The sequence below is a fragment of the Zalophus californianus genome, chromosome 3, assembly GCF_009762305.2.
Source record: "Zalophus californianus isolate mZalCal1 chromosome 3, mZalCal1.pri.v2, whole genome shotgun sequence".
Classification (NCBI taxonomy): Eukaryota; Metazoa; Chordata; class Mammalia; order Carnivora; family Otariidae; genus Zalophus; species Zalophus californianus.
In genome coordinates, this window is record NC_045597.1 from 39,106,605 (window position 1) to 39,130,891 (window position 24,287).

The 24,287-nt window shown below is 34.4% G+C and overlaps 2 protein-coding genes across 12 annotated transcripts in view; one reads left to right on the forward strand and one right to left on the reverse strand.

Moving 5' to 3' along the window:
- The window catches only part of PCDH9 (protocadherin 9), a 918,360-nt gene that overhangs the window by 109,936 nt on the left and 784,137 nt on the right, over positions 1–24,287 (forward strand). The gene's annotated exons all lie outside the window — the stretch shown is intronic.
- On the reverse strand, positions 4,729–5,186 carry LOC113919371 (40S ribosomal protein S15a-like). Its single transcript, XM_035726493.1, has one exon. It carries the CDS (start codon positions 5,182–5,184, stop codon positions 4,744–4,746), a length of 441 nt encoding a protein of 146 aa, XP_035582386.1. The 5' UTR covers positions 5,185–5,186; the 3' UTR covers positions 4,729–4,743.

The window sequence follows — 24,287 nt, forward strand, 5'->3', positions numbered from 1 at the left end:
AACTTAACCTGAATCCCATAAGGAATACTAGCACGTCCTTTTCTTGGGGAGTAACTGAATAGTTCTTGCATTTTATGTGGGTTATCTTCAAATCCTCAAATAAGTTATATTTGAGATCTGACATTTTTATGGCTCAAAATCTTTTTTTAATTTATACCCTTAATTAGGTCACATTAAGAAAAGTGTTTTTTTTTAGTCCAATGTATCCATTAATCTGTGAAAGTGGACATTTATATTATTACTTCAGATAAGATTGCTCTCTGTGGTTCAGAGGCTCTGATGCATTTAACAAGTGTAATTTCATAGCATGCGTGCATAGACAACATTATAGATAGCATTCAGTGTAAATTTTATTCAGCCTATAAATTGATACTTTATTCTGTTTTCTTTTTCACTCTTCTGTGTTTCTCATTTTTCATTAAGCCACTTTTAAAATAAACTTAAAGTGTGATGCTTACGTTTAGAACCCATCACAACCCCCTCTCCCAAGAACAAAGCTGGGTGCAAACCCCCCTTACTTTCACTTGGATATGCAGTTTGACTTTCTCAATGAAGTTGGCAGTAATCCTTAAGGCTGAAAGGGAATCCTTCAGGGAGGACAATAGTGCTTTTCTTTGGCAGTAGGAAAAGAAGCAAGAGAACACAATTAATTCCGTACTCTTGCCTTCAATGGCTCAATTCAGCTGGGCCCGTTCACCGGCATTTTCAGTGATTGGCATGGAAAGGAATATAGAAAAGTGGATCTACAGAATTGCTCCTCAGCTGAGACAACTCCCTTATCTTTAACCTGTCAGATTTGCCACCAATTAGTGTCAGTATCATAGATTCTTTACAAATTTGTCAAGACACTTTTTTTTTTCTTTTTTTTAAAGATTGGTTCTATTATCAAGAGCATATCCTCAAAGTTCATCCTTCTCCATTATATACATTTCTTCCCTTTTTAGATGGATAATGTAAAGTATGATAAAGTTGTGAATAATATTTGGCCCTGTTCATGGAAATTTCCTGAGAGGCAACATTAATTATGAGTTGGCACAATAGGTTTGCTAGAATGAGTTTGACACCTTGATTGCATTTCTGAGGTGCATTTGTTGTTGCTTTGGGGAAAGTACGTATACTGGGTTCAATAGAGCATAGAATTTTAAGTTAACCTCTTATTTTCCTCCTCTTGAACATAATGATTTTAATAGTATCTTCTTGCCTATTTAAGGAGGGTGGAACATAGGAGAAATGTGTTTGGTTTTATCAATATCTCTAGCCTTATTTCAGTCAGTTCAGCTGAAAGTAAGAAAGTATCAGTGACTGCTCATCCATCTGTTTTGTGGGTCACTTGCCTAAGCCTCATTCCCAAGAGAATTTTTTTTTTATCAAGTTGAATTCATCAGTAATTTACTCTAATCACATCCTAAGAGTGGGAATGATTAGTACTTCATTTTCCAACTGGCCTACCTAATCTTTTCTCCCGCTCTCATCCCTAACTGGATAAACTTCTGAAGAATCTGGGAAAATCACTAGTTGATTTTTGAAAGTTATCAAACCTTGTCCAGATCTGCTTTTGAGGTAAATAACATTTTTTTTAATGGAGAGATGTAATTAAAAGTAATTTGTAAGGATGAAGATAATATAATACTTTCATTTAATTTCCTCTGATTCTGTGTGGCTATGTGTCCAGCATTCTCTGGTTGATATTGTGATCCGTATCACAGTATCTAGGTTTGGGGAGTTTTCACATACCAAAAGAAATAAGACAATCTCTGAATAAATCTAAGAGAAAGGGGTTGAACAAAAGAATTTATGTGTTTAACAGATTGTATTGATGTGGGAGAGCTAGGTTCTTGTCTCACAGAGTTGAAGAATTAATCTTGTGGACAAAGGAGAGTGAGTAAAGCAACAGAAGTTTATTAAGCAAGGATACAGAAAAAAAGCTCTCAGGAATCAGAGGGGTCCCAACAGGATTGCCACTAAGGTCTTTTAGGGATGGTCTTTTATAGAAAGCTAACCAGGGAATTTAATTCTTTTTTTTTTTTTTTTGGTTTTTCATGCATTTTTTATTTTTTTAATTTTTTTTATTAACATATAATGTTTTCTTTGTTTCAGGGGTACAGGTCTGTGATTCATCGGTCTTACACAATTCACAGCGCTCACCATAGCACATACCCTCCCCAATGTCCATTACCCAGCCACCCTCTCCCTCCCACGCCCCTCCACTCCGGCAACCCTCAGTTTGTTTCCTGAGATTAAGAGTCTCTTATTGTTTGTCTCCCCCTCTGGTTTCGTCTTGTTTCATTTTTCCCTCCCTTCCCCTGTGATCCTTTATCTTGTTTCTCAAATTCCTCATATCAGTGAGATCATCTGATACTTGTCTTTCTCTGATTGACTTATTTCGCTTAGCATAATACCCTCCAGTTCCATCCATGTCGTTACAAATGGAAAGATTTCATTTTTTTGATGGCTGCATAATATTCCATTGTATATATATACCACTTCTTTATCCATTCATCTGTTGATGGACATCTAGGCTCTTTCCATAGTTTGGTTATTGTGGACATTGCTGCTATAAACATCGGGGTGCATGTACCCCTTCAGATCCCTACATTTGTATCTTTGGGGTAAATACCCAGTAGTGCAATTGCTGGGTCGCATGGTAGCTCTATTTCCAACTTTCTGAGGAACCTCCATACTGTTTTCCAGAGTGGTTGCACCAGCTTGCATTCCCACCAACAGTGTAGGAGGGTTCCCCTTTCTCTGCATCCCTGCCAATATCTGTCGTTTCCTGACTTGTTAATTTTAGCCATTCTGACTGGTGTGAGGTGGTATCTCATTGAGGTTTTGATTTGGATTTCCCTGATGCCGAGCGATGTTGAGCACTTTTTCATGTGTCTGTTGGCCATTTGGATGTCTTCTTTGGAAAAATGTCTGTTCATGTGTTCTGCCCATTTCTTGATTGGACTATTTGTTCTTTGGGTGTTGCGTTTGATAAGTTCTTTATAGATTTTGGATACTAGCCCTTCATCTGATATGTCATTTGCAAATATCTTCTCCCATTTTGTCGGCTGTCTTTTGGTTTTGTTGACTGTTTCCTTTGCTGTGCAAAAGCTTTTTATCTTGAAGTTCCAATAGTTCATTTTTGCCCTTGCTTCCCTTGCCTTTGGCGATGCGTCTAGGAAGAAGTTGCTGCAGCTGAGGTCAAAGAGATTGCTGCCTGTGTTCTCCTCAAGGATTTTGATGGATTCCTGCCTCACATTTAGGTCTTTCATCCATTTTGAGTCTATTTTTGTGTGTGGTGTAAGGAAATGGTTCAATTTCATTCTGCATGTGGCTGTCCAATTTTCCCAACACCATTTGTTGAAGAGACTTTCCTTTTTCCATTGGACATTCTTTCCTGCTTTGTCGAAGATTAGTTGACCATAGAGTTGAGGGTCCATTTCTGGGCTCTCTATTCTGTTCCATTGATCTATGGGTCTATTTTGTGCCAATACCATACTGTTTTGATGATGAAAGCTTTGTAATAGAGCTTGAAGTCCGGAATTTTGATTCCACCAGCTTTGCTTTTCTTTTTCAACATTCCTCTGGCTATTCGGGGTCTTTTCTGGTTCCATACAAATTTTAGGATTATTTGTTCCATTTCTTTGAAAAAAGTTGATGGTATTTTGAAAGGGATTGCATTAAATGTGTAGATTGCTCTAAGTAGCATAGACATTTTCACAATATTTGTTCTTCGAATCCATGAGCATGGAACGTTTTTCCATTTCTTTGTGTCTTCCTCAATTTCTTTCATGAGGATTCTATAGTTTTCTGAGTACAGTTTCTTTGCCTCTTTGGTTAGATTTATTCCTAGGTATCTTCTGGTTTGGGGAGCAACTGTAAATGGGATCGACTCCTTAATTTCTCTTTCTTCTGTCTTGTTGTTGGTGTATAGAAATGCAACTGATTTCTGTGCATTGAATTTATATCCTGCCACTTACTGAATTCCTGTATGAGTTCTAGCAGTTTTGGGTTTTCCATATAAAGTATCATATTATCTGCAAAGAGTGAGAGTTTGACTTCTTCTTTGCCTATTTGGATGCCTTTTATTTCTTTTTGTTGTCTGATTGCTGAGGGTAGCACTTCTAGTACTATGTTGAAGAGCAGTGGTGATAGTGGACATCCCTGCTGCGTTCCTGACTTTAGGGGAAAAACTCTCAGTTTTTCCCCCTTGAGAATTATACTTGCTGTGGGTTTTTTATAGATGGCTTAAATCCTTTTAACATCTCTATTGATATCACCATAGAGCAAGGACTAGTGATAGCACCTTCAATGGCTTACTTCCTTTTTAGGGTCCGGTAATTTTCTTGGTCCCAAGTAGCTGTTGTAACAAGACCCCACCTCTGACACCTAGGGCAGGATGGTCTGGTTTCTTCCCTTATCTCTTATTTCCTTTCATCTTCCGCATTTTTTAATTTTGTGAGCCTGATCCCATGGCCCCCTACCTATCTTTCCCTACCTAGCCCCACCTGTCCCTTACTCACTATCATTTGTCCTCGGAGGTCACCAAATTAAAACATGTTGGAACAAGGCAGGAAAGAAAAAAGACAATATTGTGTTAAGTCACAAATAAAGAAAAAAGAAAAAAGAAATGACAGCAACTCAAATATTGCTCCTACTCCCACTGCTACTCCAAGTAGTCCCTAATATTTAGCTCCAGCCATTTGGCAGTCTGATTTTTTTTTCCATTGAGGCATTTTATTTGCATGTATTACATCCCTAGAAAAAGAATCCCAGGATTTTCCCTCCTGTGTGTTTTCGTCTTGCTTCTTCATGGTCCATGATGCCAGCTGAGGTTGTCAGTACAATGAAACCAAACTGGCGGGACGGGAGCAGGTTATTCTGCCATTTTTCTAGATCTTTCAGTGGTACATCAAATCTGGGGCTGATCACTCCACACTTGTTTAACCTGCCCGTGAGGCTCACAACAATCTTACCCGCTCTGTGATCATCAGTGATTTCACATTCGCCAACGTAACCATGCTTCATCATCACAGTGAGAAACCGGACGATGACTTTGGAGCACGGCCTAATAAGAACCTGGCATTTGCCTCTCTTCTCAGCATTGTTAATGCTCTTGGGAGCATCTGCCAGGACATTCATGCGCACCATTATGGCCGCACGGAAAGATGGTGGGAAGAGTTGGCAGTCTGATTTCATGCATTTATTTTCTCATTTACTCATCTCCCAATCCCATGAGACAGGAGCTGGTAGTGTTCCTATTTCGCTGATAGGAAACAAAGGCATAATGATTTAAAAAAAATATTATAAGGAAGTTATATTAGGCAAACCCTTTGTCTATTGCTGAAATGGATACTTGGAGGATTTAAGTACCTTTGCCAAAATCGGAAAGCTGGCAACATCTGGATTCTAACCCAGATGGTGGTCTGACTAGTGTCTTTCGCCCTAAAAACTATGCTGTGCTGCCGCTCCTTATTTGAGTTAATAAAGGGTAAAATGTAAAACAGGATACAATTATTACTCTCATCCAGATATAAAATTAAAACATGTCAAAGATTTTTTTAAATTCATTAATTAATGAGGGAGTTATTACATGTGGTTCAAAGGGGAACCCTAAATTCTACATATTTAAGTCAAATAAGGAATGCTAGAATAAATGGATGCAAACTGGCCAAACAGGCCAGTAACCCGAGGGGCTTAAGGAACTGCATTCCACTGGATACAATTTATATTTTTATGGAGGAGAATTATTTGTATTACTATCTCTATTAATTACACATTCATCCCCTTAACTTTCCCACGGCTGAAAGGACCCACAGGAGTCACTTTATCTTATGGGATATCTTTATTACAGGCAGAAGATAACAAAACAGCAGCAAAAGCAGAAGCATTTGCATTAAAAAGGGTCCAGAGATACTAGGTAAAGGCTCTTTTGTCTTCCCACTCCTGGGTGGGTTGCACAGGACTTAAACCATCACCACCGTATATGCAAAGCACCTCTGTGCCAGGTACCCCAAAGTCTGCTCATGGTGGGAGGCATGCTGTTCACACAGGCACATCCTAGCTATACGACCAGCATTCATCTTTTAAATCCACCAAAACTAAATGCAAATCATAAATCTACCTACTATTTAACAATGCTAACAGCTTGATACATCCTACTCCAAAACACCATGTAGACTCATGGTTACAGAATAGCATTTATCATTAGTTAAGAGATTCTATAACAATGGGTCAGTAGTCAAGGGGATTAGTGTGTGGTCCATCCAAACCAGCTGAAATGAACTCATGCATTTTTCTACAATTTAAATTCTACCTGTACAGACACATTAAAACAAAACCAAACCAAACCAAACAAAACAAAACAACAACAACAACAAAACCAAAACCCTAAACAAAGACGATTAGGTAACAATCAAGTAGAGATATAACACAGATGGGTGACAGGACAAATTTCAGTCTTTCATGATTTTTTTATAGAAAGTGTACTCAAAAGTAAGATAACTGCTATAAAATACCAGTCTAACCAGATAAAAAGTAAAAAAAAAAAAAAAAAAAAATCCAGGCATTCTTCCCCTTGTGTTTCTATTTAGAACCAAAAGTTTCTGATACACAGATATATTTACTGTTGATTTTCTCTTTTGTTCCCAGTTCCCTGCACATCCTCACCTTCCCCACAGAGACTGTAGTTTACAGAAAGGGGCTGTTGCATAGTTCTGGAGTTAACTTCAAACTTTATTTGTAAATATATTTTATAGTTGAAATTTTACATTCATCAATATCTCATCTCATGAAGTAACTATTATATATTGATTTAAAGATGATGAAAAAAGTTTCTTTGCTTCTCTTCATTTATCTCATTTTTTTCATTTAAATTTTTTTCTACAAAAAAAAACTAACAGCAGGTTAAACTATATGAACTGGCAAATAAATGCCTCATTGAAATTAAATAAAAATATTGTTTTCTATAATTTGAAACTTTGAGCTTTGTCTATTCATACATTCTTAGTGGGAGATATAGCTCTCAGAGGTGCTAAAATTGGTTCTTATTGGGGGTGGTATAAAAAGGCCTTACTCTGTGTATAAGACACAGATATACATACATTACAGAAACACTTATACCCTTTATCTGTGGCATTAAAATTTCATGGGGTTAACAATTAAGAAAAAAACTGTAAAAGGCTACATAGTGGAGAAATGAAAAAAAAGGCTGACAAACACAACCTCTGTTTAGTTGATGGAATAGTGAATTACAATAGTTAATAGATGATTTTTGTCTATCTTTTTTTTTTAACATTGAACTGATCAATTGTTTTGACTTCAAGCAGACTGAACTCTGGTAAGTCTGCTGGTAAATTATAATTATGCTATGTTATGTTCTCTAATTTGATTAAAAAAAGTAAATAAATGAAACTTGGGTTACACTGTATAAAGCATTACTTTCTGTGATATACCAAATTGAACACCTTGACTTTTAATTAGCTCTATCCAGCAAAACAGGAACATTTTATTGCTTACCTCAGTGACTACATTTCTCAGTGTGATCCAGGTGTTTGATGGCAAAGTTTTGGCAGTTACTGTATCAGAAGGAAACTGTGACTTGGCAATGCACAGAGTAATGTGAAGCATTCTTTCTGTTACCATATGGAACAAAAGTAATTATTAATGAGGGAAGGAAAAGCAATTTTATCACTTGCAGTTTGTTGAGAAATATTCTTCATAGAAGACAGTGTTGATGTTGAAGTTATAAGACATGGAACATTGGAAGTCACTTGTGTTAGGAATGTAAACAATATTTTCCTTTGCCTTTTTCTAGAGACAAAGGCAGAAGAAATATAGTTACAGATATTTTGTGTGTTTTTTGTTTGAATAAAGTTATATTTACCTAATTAAGATTACAGGCCGATTTGATCTACTTCACTACATCTGGGTGCTATACTTTTACTTAGTATTACATTGTGGATTCAAAATTAATTCTTTTTTTCTTTTGAAGATTTTTATTTATTTATTTGACAGAGAGAGAGATAGCAAGAGCAGGAACACAAGCAGGGGGAGTGGGAGAGGGAGAAGCAGGCTTCCCGCGAGCAGGGAGCCCGATGTGGGACTCGATCCCAGGACCCTGGGGTCATGACCTGAGCCGAAGGCAGACGCTTAATGACTGAGCCACCCAGGCACCCTCAAAATTAATTCTAATAAAGTTTCAATCTGAGGGCAAAATATTAATAAGGAACTAGGGTCTAAGAGTAGGAAATAAGATCACACTGAGGTCAGTAATATGATTCTAACTGGAAAATTAAATATTCTAGTGAAATTGGGCTAACATCACAAGGCAAATGATGCCCAAATAGATACACACCATCATCTTGTAGAGACCTTAGACATTTTTTCATTTCAGTCAAATGACAAGAAAATGTTACTCAGGCAAAAAAAAAAAAAAAAATTGAAAATTTAGTTTCACTTATTCTTTTAATTCTTTCACAGGTACTTAATTAGTGTGTATACTCTATTAGGAACAGCAGATCAGGGCAAATGAGAATCCTTACCCTGGAGGAGTTGTGTTGCTGAGGGCAAAATAACAGTATACATGGAGAGTTACAACAGAACGTGTCTGCTGTGGGTGTGTTCTGTTTCAGAATTCAGCAACACGTGGGTCTAAATTTGGATGCTTCACATGTTGCCTGTGTGTCCGTGGAGAGATGTGTTACCTCACCTATTGAATGACAATAATGATGATTGTATCATAAAGCTACTTTTATATGTATTAAGGCAAATACATATAACGTGACAAACATCCTGCCTAGTACAGAGTAAGTATTCAGAGAAAGTCTAATATTAGGAATAAAGAAAATGATGATAATGGGAATGATACTACATTCCCTACACACAGCTGTGGAAGGGGCACTGAGCAGAGGCATGCTTGGAAGTTGGGGCCAGACACTACTCTAAGTTGGTTATATCTTAAATGCAGAAAATGACTCAGAAATAATCTAACTGGCATTATCTTGATGCACTACTAAAATGCAACATTAGTAGTTGCACTACTAAAAATGTTTATAAAACTAAAGTGCTTGCTTATATGGCAAGAGGAATAGTGGCATGACATATCTAATGATTGGACAGACTAAATGCATCTAAAATTACGTGTGAATTTCCTGAAATTTAGTTTCAGGTTAAGACCAAAGCACCATTAGTTATATAAAATCAGTAACTTTTTTATAAATGAATGACAACAGCAGCATGGAAGGCTTAATTAGCATAAAGAGGTGAAAGTTACATATAATCCACATTTTTTAGCTATTATAGTTCTATATTTATTACATATTTATATATTTATAAATTCAATATATATTTGTATATTGTTTATAAATTATATGTTTATATATTATTTATATGTTATGTATTATATATTTAAACATAATATGTAAGTATATTGAAATTTAATATATTTATAGCTATTTTATGGTGGATAATTAAAGATCAGTAATGTGACAGTAAATTTTAAATTTCTCCCTTCTTCCTTAAGAGAAAAAAAAAATATTTGGTAGTATTGACAGGAATTTGCAATTTTCATGATGTTTCACTCCTTGGCTTGTATACAGTCTTTATCCCTTACACTAGGCCATACATACATAGGACAATCTAGGTGTTGCTCTTTTGGCCTAATGCTCACCTCTCCTGAAGATGAGTTTCTTTCTTGGTTTTATGTAAAGCTCTAACTTCTGGAATCTTTTATCTAAAAGGATAATGTGGAAATACTGTATATTAATATCTCAGAGGATAATAACCGTATCTAAATTCCACATGTTACTAGACTCATTACTTCTCTTACTTGCTATCCCAGTTTTATGTATTTACCTAGTAGGCTTGCTTTACAAAAAGGGACTGGAAAATATGATATATAGAGACAGAATTAGAATTTTAACTCCCTTTGGTTAAAGAAATAAAGAAATGTTGTTCCAGGAAGCCACCTGAAAGAATGGCAAGCCAGATAATGAAAGGGGGATGAGATTCAGTTAGTTCAAATTGTTTATTTATTTAGACAGTCAGTCAATATGCATTGAGTAGTCACTGTGTTTCAAATGCTAGGAATACAGAAAGTATTGACTTCATGGAAGAAAGAAAATGAAGCAGTGTAATAGGTAAAAATGGACTGAGTGGGAGTGCTTTATTGGGAATAATATAAAAACAAGCACAGGCCTAGAGTCAGAGGTAAACAGACACATATCAGTCAAGGCTCAGCCATTTCCTGAGTATGTATGTTACTCAGGCTCAGTGAACTTCTATTTCCTTATCAATATAAGAAGGATCACACCAACCTTGCCAAATTGTCATGAGATTACGAATATTATGTATATAATGCCTGGTGCATTGAAGGTCTTCAGTAATTGTAATCATTAAAAACCATATAATGAAAGCCACAAAGATCTCTCATGTGGTTGTGTCTCATCCATAATGTCCCTTAGAATTGCTTTCTCAAAGGCCTCATAAACTAAATAGTCAGATATTTATATTTAACTCTTAATTCTCACAGTAAACGATATAATTGTTCCTTAGTCAGGAGTTTTTACTCCCCTAAAAGGGTGAAGAGACGGTGGTGACATGCTCATCAGGTATGTTGGGAAATTACTGATCTCAGTGAACCTGGTTCAAATGCATCACTACCAGCTTGCATTTCAAGGGCCACCTGGCTTATCATCTGCACAACAACAGGCAGTGAGATGTTAAAAGAATCATTTCCATACTTTAATTTTCTGTAAATGAACATTTTTGCATAGTAGTTTTCTATATGAGGAACTTAAACCTAGATTGCAAGGACTCTTAAAATGTGCACTTGCTTAGATGTTGCTTCGTCAGTCTGTTTATTATTAAATTCTGCTGTGTGTATGTAAAACCTCCTCCACTAAATTGTCAAGCCTTTGAGATCAAGGACTCATCTACTTTTTAAAAATATTATGGAAATGTAGCACACAAAGTAAGTGTTGTGTACATAGTAAGGGTCACTTGTTCTGGTTAAATGTAATTATGTTGTATGATGCACTTCAAGAGGCATGTTGTCATTTCACTAGGGATTCATCACAAAAGCTTTGATTTTTCATCTTATAAATAAGAAATCAAAGCTTCAAGATGCAAAATAGCCTGTCCTAAAACCAAATAGAGAAGTTTGAAATAGCTTTTTTCATTATCCCAAAGAACTATTTTGATCTAAAATAAAATATTTCACTATTTCTAGAAGAGCCTGAAAATCAATTTAGCCTTACTGGAGGATGAGTTTTGAGACAATTCTTATGTCATTATGATACTAAATATCAGGATTTTCTAGAGACTTTTATTCAAATGGGTAGTATAAATATTGATTTTGGGTTAGAAAGTATTAGGAACAAATTTTAGAGAAACCTTTTAAAAAATCAGTAATGAAGGTTTATGTGTGCTTAGGAATAGGGAAGATGTCCAGACTATAAGCATACCAATTAAAGATAGATACATTTGAAAATGAAATATGCCAAACTACGTGATTAGGCTACATTATTGGCTTACTTAAGAAAATGAATTTGATCATTTTCATAACACAATTACCTAAATCCCATTGGCAAAATAGAACTTCAAAATAAATCAAGATCATAGCTGGTAAAACGTTAGGTGTGGATCTAGAGTAGGAAGATGGTGAGGAAGTGAGGAGGAAAGAAAAAGTGGCAAACTCAGAGAACCCTCTTTCAGTAAATCAGAGATCACCTTTTATTTTTTCTTTTGAGACATGATTAATCTCCATTACCTCTTTAAAATTTCAGATGTGTGAGTTTGCAGTGGATTAGGTATTATTGTGAGAAAATTTTACAAAATGTACATATTTTTCAATTTGCATAGATGTTTTCAAGACACAGGACTGGGACCACTTATCTCATTTCAAATAGGTCATAGGACTTTGACTAAAATTAACTGAATATGACATGGCAATAGTATTGAACCAAACTGCTAAAATAATGCAAAAAATTTTGGTGACCTGATTAATAGTTTTGTGTGTCCATACTGCAGTGTTATTCTTTATGAATTGTTAAAATGGAAAATGCATATTTCCTCAAATAAACATTCACTGGTATAAAATTGATATGTTTATTCAAATTTATTAAAATGTTCACTTGTCTCCACCAAGTTATTTAATAAAATAATGCCCAGTTTAATTAAAATTGTGTATTTATTTGATAAAGAAATGGTGATTTTCATGTTTGTATGTACAAATTTAATCAGTCCCTGCTGTATCCTTGTATATTCTCTATTCTTGTAATAAATGTTATATCAGGCTATATGCTATACAGTAGAAATGGTACAAATGGAGATGAGCTCTTCCTCTAAACTCAGAAGTTTTTATTGTCCTAAAGTGGGATTGTTCTACCCTGAAATTGACAAAATAAGTTGTTTGTCACTTTGGCATGAGTGTCCTTTTTGGCACATCTGCCTCATTCCCACTGTCACAGTTTAAAACATTATATATTGCTTATTATGAATAATCTTTGGTTTCACATAATTATGCTATCAGCTTACTAGTAATTTGTGTGTATCATTTAATTATTTTGAAAGACAATATCCTGAATCAGAACTGCATTACCCTTAATTTACCATATTAAAATTAGAACTGTAATATGGCCAAATTAACTTTTATCATAAAATATGAAATAATCACAACCCATGATTAACCTGATATTTTTCACTTAAAAATGATATAAACCTTTGTTACATTAAATACAAAGAAAGTCCAGAAATATAGTTAATGTTTAAGATAATCTTGATGCTCTTACATTTATCTTGTATTTTATATAAAACTCTGTTAAAGTAGAGCACTTAAGATATCTAGCACACAGTATTTAACATGTACATGTTGGATGAAAGAACAAATGGATAAAAAGCAATTGCATGTAAAGCAGGGCCCCGAAAGTTTTTGTAAATTATCCAATTTAATCCTCATAGTGACTCTGACATAAGCAAGGGTACTTTTATTGACTGTCTGCCACATGTGAGGCACTTTAAATATTTAATTTTCCTTAATTCTAATAGCATTATCTTCAAATTTCCTCATGAAGAAAGAGATTTGAAAAACTGGGTGATTTGGTAAATGACATCATTATCTTAGTGGTCAAGTGAGTATTGAGGCAAGTTCTAGCTTGCATGACTCAGAAGTCCATCAAAATTTCTTTCCTTATACCATAAACTATATATATACTAAATATATATTTTGAGATTGTTAACTTTAGTAATGGATAGAATTACATGTTATCTGATTTAATAAATATATTTATCTTGTGGCTATATTTTACATTTAAGCAATTGTGAAAATACAAGCTTTAGAGCTTAATAAATATTATCCAATTATGTATAAATTTAATGACAGAAAAGAATATGAAAAACTGCTCATTTTAAAAGGAGAGAAGATGGGGCACCTGAGTGGCTCAGTTGGTTAAGCGTCTGCCTTCACCTCGGGTCATGATCCCAGGGTCCTGGAATGGAGCATCAGGTTTCCTGCTCAGCGGGGAGCCCGCTTCTCCCTCTGCCTGCCGCTCCCCCTGCCTGTGCTCTCTCTGTCTCTGTCAAATAAATAAATAAAATCTTAAAAAAAAAATAAAAAGAGAGAAGAAACAGAAGACACACATACACACAAAAAAACCTCTGTCCCTTAGTTTTCGAAGATACTTTATCATTCCTCTTGTCAGTCATTTTCTTTATTTTCTTTCTTTCTTTCTTTCTTTCTTTCTCTTTCTTTCTTTCTTTCTTTCTTTCTTTTTCTTTCTTTCTTTCTTTCTTCTTTCTTTCTTTCTCTCTTTCTTTCTTTCTTTCTTTCTTTCTCTTCCTTTCTTTCTTTCTTCCTTCCTTCCTTTTTTCTTTCTTCCTTTCTTTTTGAGAGAGAAAGAGAGAGAGTGCACATGAGTGGGGGAGGGGGAGAAGAGGGCAGAGGGAGAGAAAGAGAATCTTAAGCAGCCCGGAGCCCAACTCAGGGCTCTTTCTCAGGACCCTGAGATCATCATCTGAGCCGTAATCAAGAGTTGGACACTTAACCAACTGAGCCACCCAGGCACCCTGTCACTCATTTTCTGAGGAGGCTGCTTTTATTCTGTAAAATTAGATACTTTCTGAACATACATCAAAAAATCATAACGTCTTTCAAATTTTTATTAAAAAGTATAATTTATTTCACAAATAGGCAAGTTTTATAATAGTTAATTCGTGTGCTCACTTCATCCCTGGGTACTCAGAAAATTTGCAGCTAGAATTATTTATTTCGCACCTCCCTGTCAATGACCCATTTTCTCCGGTAATCTAGCATGCAATTCACAAAACCTATAGCCAAAGAATAGGGTGTTTAATGGTCTAAAAGAAAGTGTTCTGTTTCTTGTGTTGTATTTCCAAAATTTAGAGTTCCTTTGCCCAATCATATTATTTTAATTTACTAAATTACTGACAAGTGAAGGAAGACTTTTCCTTTTACCTGATTTTTTTCTTAGAACAAAAAATAGTACAATCCTCCATATTTTTTGTCTTTTGCCAAAAAGTGTAGGCGATTTCACATGATCTTCTTTCCAAATCAGTTGGCGATCCTATCATAGAAAAGAGACATAAAATACTGACTGAATGGAACAGCAACTCAAATGCCAGGAGGTTTCAATTCTAAAAGAGTGTTAGTGTCAAGATATGTGACTGCAGACGTAGCAGCGTGTGATGAGAGGGGACTTGAGTTCAAGAGTCAGGTAATCTTGTGAAGGAAAAGTTTCCAAAGAACATTCTAGAGAAGAGGCAATGGTTTTTATTTCAGGGAAGTTGAACTGATTTAAAAAGCGAGATTAAAAATTCTCTTACAGAAAGGGGGAGATCCTAAAGGTGAAAATTATTTCATTTAATAAGCTGATATGATTTATATGTTTAGTAATCCAAAGGATCATTTGTAAAGTGTCATGCTAAGCACATTTGCCATCAATTTAAAATCTATATTGTAACTGGGAAGGAAGATGGCCCCAAAGGGAGGTGGGGGAATGTGAAAACAGCCCCTATCATTGATATAACTACTCTGACAATGCTCTAAATGTCTAACAACACTTTAAAAATTCCACGTATGTTTATTATTTTTGCCATATGGTTCTATGGTTCTGAAACATTTGAGTTTCCAGTAGTTCAATGCATAAACAGGCTAGTTAGAAGTAATAAAGATATGCATTTCTGTAATCCTCACAGTAAAATGTAGCCTAAACTCAACATGATAGGTTTAAACTCTAGGACTCAGATTTTAGATGAGGTATTGTTAGCTGCTTCTTCACACGAACTTCATGCCATTCTTTTCAAGAAATAATCTAGAGGAAACACAAAGCCTAAAATGTTTCTGCATTTCGTGACGCTTGATAGCAAGGCCTAACTTTGAATATGTCATATAAAAACTATGTATTATTCAAGTGTATTTGATTATCTTGAAATGCCTCATGCAACAGTCTTAAGATCACTAAACTCTAACCATACCATCACTACTGTAATTTGATCTCAATTGGACTCTTCCTAACTAGATTCAAAGTATTTCCCTTAGCCCTGCACTTAACCATCAAATTGACTGTGTGAATTCCCTGCTCAAAGAACTTCAATGGCTCCCCACTGCCTACTCAATGACAGAAATTCCTTAGTCAGGCATTCAAGTCCCTTTGCAATCCACCGGTTTCCTGTGTTTTCTATGAGTGCAAGCTAAATTATCTTCTATGAGTACAAACTAAATTATCCTGTTTCTTGTCCATCATGCATCATTTCTGTTTCAACATAATTTAAAATACTTCCTCTGACTGTATAAGTAATACACATTTATTGTAGATCAGGAAAATATAGAAAAGGAAGAAAAAAAAAGGAAAGCACTTGTTCTGCTGCTTGAGGAAAATCAATATTAATTGCTAATATTGTTAGCAAGTTTGAAATTATATTGAATTTAGAGGTTTGCAATACTTCTCTTAAGTAGTTGCCTTTTTCTAAAATTTTATAATATATACATTTTTGTGAGCATCTCCAATATACTTGTAAATAAATTCTTGAAAGTGGGATCACCGAATTATAAGGTAAGAAGATTGGAAAGCTTTTCAATTTTTATCAATACCCTTGTTGCAAAGCAGGCACAGTGATTATCCTCCCAAAAGGCAAGGGTGTGGTGTTCATTTCCCCAACCCTCCTCACACAGGTGTTGGTATTTAATATTTTAAACTTATGAGTATTTTTTCATGGATGTCATTTTCCCAGTACTATTATTATATTTTTATTGATTTTAAAGATCCCAATATATGTATAACACTGTCATATTGTGACATTTCCCCCAGTTTTTTACTTAAATTTTGCTACATTTTAAAACATTTAAAAATATTTGTTCAGTGGAGCTATCTTTTTTCTTTTATGGTTGTTTCCTTTGCCATAATGGTTAGAAAATATTTTAGGCAAATCCTTATCTATATTTTTATGTATGTATTTTAGTAAGTATCAAAGTGTTATTGCCCTGCTCTATAGGGGCCTTGTTTTGGTATGTGATGAGAGGTAGAAATACAACATTGTCTTTCAAACAAATTCATCCATTGCCCAGTTACTACGTATTTAATAAACTAATGGTTTTCATTGTCAATTTAATTATGAACTAAATTCATGTATATACTAATCTGTTTCTTTTATTTATGTTTTTCACTTTCATCTGGCAAGTATTCTTTCAGTAGTACAGTGGGTTTATAATAAGTTTTGTATCCAGTAGTTCAAATCTAATCATTATTTCTTTGCATTTCCCCCCATGGGAAGTAAAGCTTGAATGTGCTTTTTGTTTACTTTGAGAGGTATGAAGGATAAATAAAGGTGGTAATTTGGTTATTAAGTAGTTTTAGGTTTTCTTTTAATAGTGTTTCATTTTTTGGACCTTTGACTTCTGTTGTTTTATATGTAAAAACGCAGATGTTAGGGAACACTGTTGGCAATACAAGTATTTGTGAATGCCAGTGTTTTATATCTGTGTATCACTCCATGTTCAGAATACATTCAGTTGTAGGTGTAATTTTACTACTTTACAGATGAGATTATTGATGCTCCGAACGATCTCAAGATTGCAATATCCAAAGAAATTCATGAAGGAGCCCTTGTTTTGCCTGTGTACAAAGTCTGTCATTACTCTGGTTCACAAACAGCTAAGGATCATGGGACCTGAAGTCCAATTCTAGCAGTTTCACTACGGCACCGGTGCAGAGTCCCTTATGTCCTTCACATCTGGTACATTTTAATTGAAGCTCTGGAAGACTTACAATTGTTTGATCTTTTAATATAGGAGGATGACTTTTGAAAAAAGGACCTCTCTGCCCTTTTATGATGGAGAAGTCTTATTAAAAGGGACATAAATATTATGGCTACTACAGAAAGAAACATTCTCACACAGACTCAGTATTGGGACTGAGATATTGTGGAGATTTAGAAATTTGTGATTATTTAACAGCAGTGGTATTCCATTGAGGCATTCCAATCCATTGTATAACAAGCATTGGTATTCCTTCTTTTTAACAGTCTTGGTTATCCACTGTTTGCTTTTATTCTTTTATTACTTTTTTTTTCCTTCACTGTCACTCATTGATGTTTACCTCAAAAGAAGACTTGTGTCATAGCTGAAAATAGCGTAACATAAACCTAGACTTAAAAATCAATAGATTATTCTCTCTGGGGTTAAAATGCTCGTTGAGTGATACACACAAAAATATTATTTGGGTTATGTACATCAATATAAAAAACAAAAATTCCTTACTGTATTTTGGAGTTACATTATTTGACATTGACCGATATTTTCAATTTTGTGGATACACTTATAGGGATGTGTGTATAAATATATATGTTATACACATATGTACATGAGTGTATATACATGTATGCACGTGTATATAAACACATGTATTTAGAGGATGCTAAATGGGTGACGCAAATTTATATCCTACTTCATTGGTAACCTACTTTTTATTTTCTTTCTTTTTCTAAGATTTTATTTATGTATTTGAGAGAGAGACAGAGATAGACACACAGCATGAGCAGGGGGAGGGCAGAGGGGGTTAGGAGAAACAGACCTCGCCCCTGAGCAGGGAGCCCAACTCAGGACTCGATCCCAGGACCCTGAGATCATGACCTGAGTTGAAGTCAGACACTTAACTGACTGAGCCACCCAGGCACCCCTGCTTTTTAAAAATTTCTTAAAGAAACCGTATTTTTTTAAAAGAAATTGCTTTTACATTGGATTTTAAAATAAAAGCTGAAATGCGAAATCCCAGAGTGTTTTCTATTCACACATAAAATATACTCCTTTTACTTCTTTTTCCCAGCTATACAGAAGCTGATTCAGTGAGTGATGATTAAGTGGCAGTATACATCACAATTACAGTTTTTGATCTTGTTTCTAACCAGATTGCATTTAAAGCATTTCCTTTCTGAAAGCATGAATGAAAAAGTAGGAGTTAGTGTTTGATATTGTGTTTTACATGAAAAACTTCCACTGGTGGGTGGCAGTGGCATGAGACAAGGGTAAGGAATAGCATTGCTCTGGGGAGCTGACAAGACACTTGGTATCAATGGTTCTGCCTTCTACAGATAGGCAGTACTTTTCCAGTCTGATGGGCGTGGTTAGGCACCTGCTGACACCCTGCAGGAGTAACTCAGAGATTCTGTTCAGGAGGTACTCTGTACTCTAGAGAAATGTATTCATTCTTTGAGTGATTACGTTACTTTCTCAAAGTTTTCTCTCTTAGCTCTCTTTCTGTACTTTTTATTGTGATACTTCTTTAGAGGACCTTTTCTATAGATATCCCATAATCAGCCTGAAGTACAGATGTTCAACCTCAGCTAAACAGGTTGAGAATGAATACATTATTTAGAGCCATTTGTAAGCAACCAGGCAAAGAAGGAAATTCTCAAAGTACTTGCTGAGAAAAAAGAAATTAAACAAATTTTGTAGTACTACCTCCCCACCCCCAAAAAAAGGAGACAGTAAGGAAATGAGTGAGAAAAAACTGTGATAAATATCTCTGAGGAAGAAAGAGGCAACTTTCTGAAAGAATTTTTGATAAAGCTGAGCTAAGATAGAAACTGCAGTGATTACTTTTTTGGTACTTATATCTGTAGTTTCTTAGTATTAATTCTTACAATAAATTAATAGTATTCCTTAAGTGCACACATGTGATTCAAGAAAGAAATATTTCCTGTATTTCAGCAGGCTTTACTTTAATAAAGATAGTATGAATCAAGATAGAAATATTTCTGTGGGTTGTGCTTGATGTATACATTTAAGGGTAAGTTATTTTGTGCTCTCCAATTATTTTTGCATTTTAATTAAACTAAATAATACATATAAAACAGTCCTTGGTACATACTGAGCACTCAGTAAATTAGCTCATTATTATTTTTATTATTACTAAGGGTATATTATTTCTTGATAGTATAATGAGGATCAAAAGAAGCCAATAAAGTTATAATTTAATTAATTAATATGTTACAGGTTAGCTGACCTAAAATGCATTAGTGACTTCAGCAATGTCAAATTCTTTAGGGACTGTGAAGAGGGAGCATTAATGAAGATGTCAACCACTTCAGAGGCAAGGGCAAAAAGCCACAGACTTAGTGACATATCTACTCTAATGTTTTCTTTTATTTTCTTTTAAATGTAGTTCAATGATTTAAAATCACTAGGAAGAGTGTGTTTGAACTTCTAGAGATGTGTAATAGATGTTATACAGTGCCATGGAGCACAGGGACCCATTATTATATTTCATTGTCTCTTTTATTACCTGAGGGTAAGTGCAGGCAATAGAACAAGGTGTCAAACTTACTTTTAACCTTTGCTAGAGGAAGAAGTTAGATGAAGGGTTGAAAGGTATTTCTAAGTTATTATCCTTAGAGACACCTCACTCGCTGTCCCTTTGCAGCTACTGAGCATGAATGTTATCCAGTCTGTATGTCAGCCCCTCATATCAAGTTCTACTTAGTCCTGTTGTGTTCTCCACGGGGCCATTCACCCGAGTGCCTCTGCTTCATCTAATGCATTGTAGATGAGTTAGCTTTTCCCACTGTGCAGTCTAGTTGGATGAATTGTACTTAACAACATAATAAACTCCCTTTCTGAATATGTAGAAAAAGTTACTTTTTTTTTTACATCATTTCATTTAGGACATTCTGGATTAAATGTCAAATTTACTGACTGTAGTACATTCCTGTAAGCTAGACGTATGTATCTATATATGGTGAGATTATAAAAAGTTAGTATTGGAAGTCATTGATATTTACCCAGTTATCTTAACTTTTACAAATTTAACAACAGATTCTTAAAAGCCCATTGACTTTTGACTTAAATGGATGGTTTCATGTGGGCCACATTAGTTATTGGACATGCATTATACATAAAAGGATGCAGAGAATATGGTCATTTAGATATGTCAAGCCAGACCTAGCCAGTGAATTCTCAGGTAATCTTTTCTATGACCAAAAAAGGGAAAACTAGAGCATCAGGCTAAAGTTCTAAAAAGTCTGACTGATGGCAACTACCATATTCACAGCATTTCTAGGTTTATGCAAGTTGATTCTAACCTTTGACAACTTTGTTGTTGTTTAGTTGACTTGCAGGATTAGAGTGAGAGAAAAATGATGATATGAATCCACAGATTTTAATGTAAAATTCTAGACTCAGAGGGCCCAACTTCAGATCATTGTTTGCAAAGGATTAAATGGCGTGACACATTGAGGGCAAATGCTTTGTGATTTATCCAAAATATACCTCATTTCTAGAAAAAACTGGAATGAGTCTACTCACCATCACCCACTTTCTAGTTAGGAATCAGTTTTCCTGTTGCTGTTTTATTGCTATTTTATTTTTGGCATTTTAACTTTATTATTTATATGGGTTTATGCATACTTTAACCAACCTTTCCTATAACCCAGCAATAATAAATCTACTTCATCAAGTAAGAGCAGGTTGTGGGAATACAAATTTTCTCTCTCGTTTGTATTACTCTTTTTAAATTCACTTTTTTCTAATACTTTTGGCATAAGGTAGCTATGCAAACTATAAAGCTTAAAGAAAATTTAAGGAAATTTAATCAGAAACGGGATTTAGACAAAGAATTTAAAAATAATTGTGCATAACAAAATGCATTGTTTATAATCAGAAGATATAAGGAAAAAAGGCATATTTAGGAGACTTTGAAAAAGCCCATCTTTAATAAAATAATACCTAGATTTTTTTATTTCACTTAATTTTAATAGGCATTTCCCCTAAGCATTTAAACATTCTGTAAAACTATATTATTCCTAGATATATAGAATTACAGAGCTGGGCAGTGCTTCAGAGATCACTTAGTCCCGTTACTTAACAGATTTGAATGCTTACAGAATGTGATGATTTAGAGATGATATAAGTATTGTGACATTCTGCAAAGTTAGTATTTATGTATTGCATACTATTCTATAGCTCTATTTGTTTGGCGTTTTTTTTAGTCATTTGTTCCTCCTGTGTCTTTTGTTGTTCTTGTTGCTGCTACTATCCATGTTGTTCTTAATCTTGCCAATAATACTATTTGTAGTTTTTCAGTGATATTCTTCATGATCAGAAATTGTCATGTGAGTGTTTTGTGTGTATGTGATTGTGTGTGTGTTTAATCCAATATGCAAGAGTGGTTTTTGAACTGCTTTACCTTCTGCGATGTTTTTAAAAATATTTTTTATTCATAAATGTGGATAACACTTAATTTCACAAGGATGTTGTCTGGAGTAGCTAATTATAAGCTACTTAGCACATTTATAATAAGTAATCTGAAGTCCTTATCTGATAATGTTTCCCCACAACAGTGAACTGTTTAGCTCTCAATTGGTTGTGTTCCTAGTTTTTATCACTTCTGGGTGTGTAGTTTTTCTTTGTATCAAGAATGTATAAATGCTTTTTAACCCCACAAATTTGCTTTTCTGAGGGTTCCAGGATGCTAAAATAAAACAATTTTTTTTTTCCTTTACCGGAAAGAGTAACTATAGATCAAATGATTATGAGAGCAGAAAATTCACTTAATGGAAGATTGTAACAACTTTTTACAAAACTCCTGTCCTAAAAGGCCCAATTACTATTATAGTTATAATGAATCCCCTTTTTTTTCTAATAATAAAGAGCTTAGCAATTAAACTACTTTTTATATAAAAAAATCCTATTGCTTTACTTTGCATTATATTTGATAGATTTATTTTCAAATTGATTGGTTCCTAAGAATAGAGATCATTTATTTTGTAATGAAGGTAAAATTCTTAAATTAAAAAAAGAGAAATTAACAGGATAACTTGATGTTAAACCTGCGGTTATATTTTGAAAATATTTCAATTACAAACTTTGTAAAATATTTTTAAACTATGCCAGTCACACATGTGATAATGAAAGCAAGGCATAGGAAAATGATCATTTTAATTTTACATGGTTTTTAAAAACAGACTTTATTTTTAGGTTGATTTTTTAGGTTCACAGCAAAACTGAACAGAAAGTATGGAGTTCCCATATAACCCCCATTTCCACACATGCAGAGCCGCCCTAGTCCTACCCTGTACCAGTTTTACATACTTTTTTTTACATTTACTATGAAAAGAGAAAGAAAACAGAGATGGATAAATAATGCAGCAGCACAAAACCCACAGCACTTCTATGTCAAATATGTTTGTTCTATCATATACTGTGGTTATCTTCAGCCAGGAGAGTGATCGTGTTCCTTGAGTTCCGGAGGATTCTTGTGCTATTGCTGAGAATTATATCCATCCAGGGGAAAACTATCTACAGAAAAGTAAATTTAGTCTTTATACCTCTCAGTTGGTACAATGAAAATATATTCTACGGAGACAAGATTTAAATAAAATGAATAATTTTTGAAGAAAGAAAAACTCTTCTGAGTCTAGGAAATTAGAAAGTTTTTCAAATGAATTGGTTGAATTTTATGGGTTATGGCTTTGTTGTGGTACTGTATGATAATCTAGTTAAAACAGTGACAGCAATACTATCAACTGATAAGGAAAATGGAATATAGGAAACATTCCCCCAAACACACATACACACATATACACATATACCATTTATCGTGTTTTGCCTCCTTATTAATGGCTCCCCAATGTAGATATTAAGTAAATGTTTTCCCCAAAATAGGTTAAAACCTGTTTAGTTTCTTAAGAAACATTTATTCTCTGTCAAATATTAACTGTATTTCAGCAAAAAGAAAACATTGACTATTAGGTGCTAGCTTATCTTTACCAAGATAATGTGCGTAATTCTAAAAGTTAGCAATCTTTTCCTTACTTGGCCTGAGTAGAGCTTCAGCTTTGGCATAAGAGAATCAGATTTGCCTTTTAGTAAAAGGTATTCAGTTTCTATTTATTTGTGGCTTTTTTGTGAGGATAAGGTTTCCAACCGCAGTTATTTGGACCAGGTGTTGTTATATAGCAAACCCAACAGTTCTTGATAAATAGAGTATTGTCTGAGATCTTGTTTTAGATTCATTTAGCCAGGGAAAGGAACTAATAATTCCTTTGGTAAGAAAGACTCAATAGGTGACAAGTACTATGATAGGTACTTTATATACATTATCTAATTTAATCTTCACAACAAGGAGTCCATTAAAGTGAACGGAAGAGCAGAAAGCTAATAATGCTTCTAAAGTCACATAACTATGAATGACAAAGATAGAATTTAGTAAAATGTATTGCCCTGATGACTAATGTGATAATGTTTCGTTCTAGTCAAATATGCATCCTCTCTTCTGTATTAACAGAGGCTGCCATCCTGAGCTGTGTTTTCTCACATTATTTTTCTTTAGTCTAACTTAACCACATGTGTATATGGACTGATCTTGAGGATCTTCAATATATTACCTTTTTTTTTTTTTTAAAAAAAAGAACATTTAAAACCTTTTCTGAATTTGGTAATAATTTGAAATAATCCATGACTTTGAAGTAATAACCAAGAAACACCTTGGGTCCAAGTCCAAACTATAATCATTCATATGCAATCCAAGTGAATTCTATACCACAGCATACAGAGTTTTTACAGAAACTCTGAAGTACTTAGACACAGCTATATTCCATGCTGTCTGAGTAACTGGAATGCAAGTAACACTCGACTGAGTCACACACAAGCCAAAGACTAATGCTTACTTCTGTGTTTTTCATGCTTCAGTGAAGGTGGTAAAAATGAACAAAACAATTTGAAAGAATATTTGTCTTTTGAAAAAAAAATCCTCTCAAGATTTTAAATCAAAATATATGTCATAAGGAGGGCC

Excerpts from the sequence above, each read along its gene's own strand:
- LOC113919371 (XM_035726493.1), bottom strand. The coding sequence starts at position 5,184 with ATGAAATCAGACTGCCAACTCTTCCCACCATCTTTCCGTGCGGCCATA.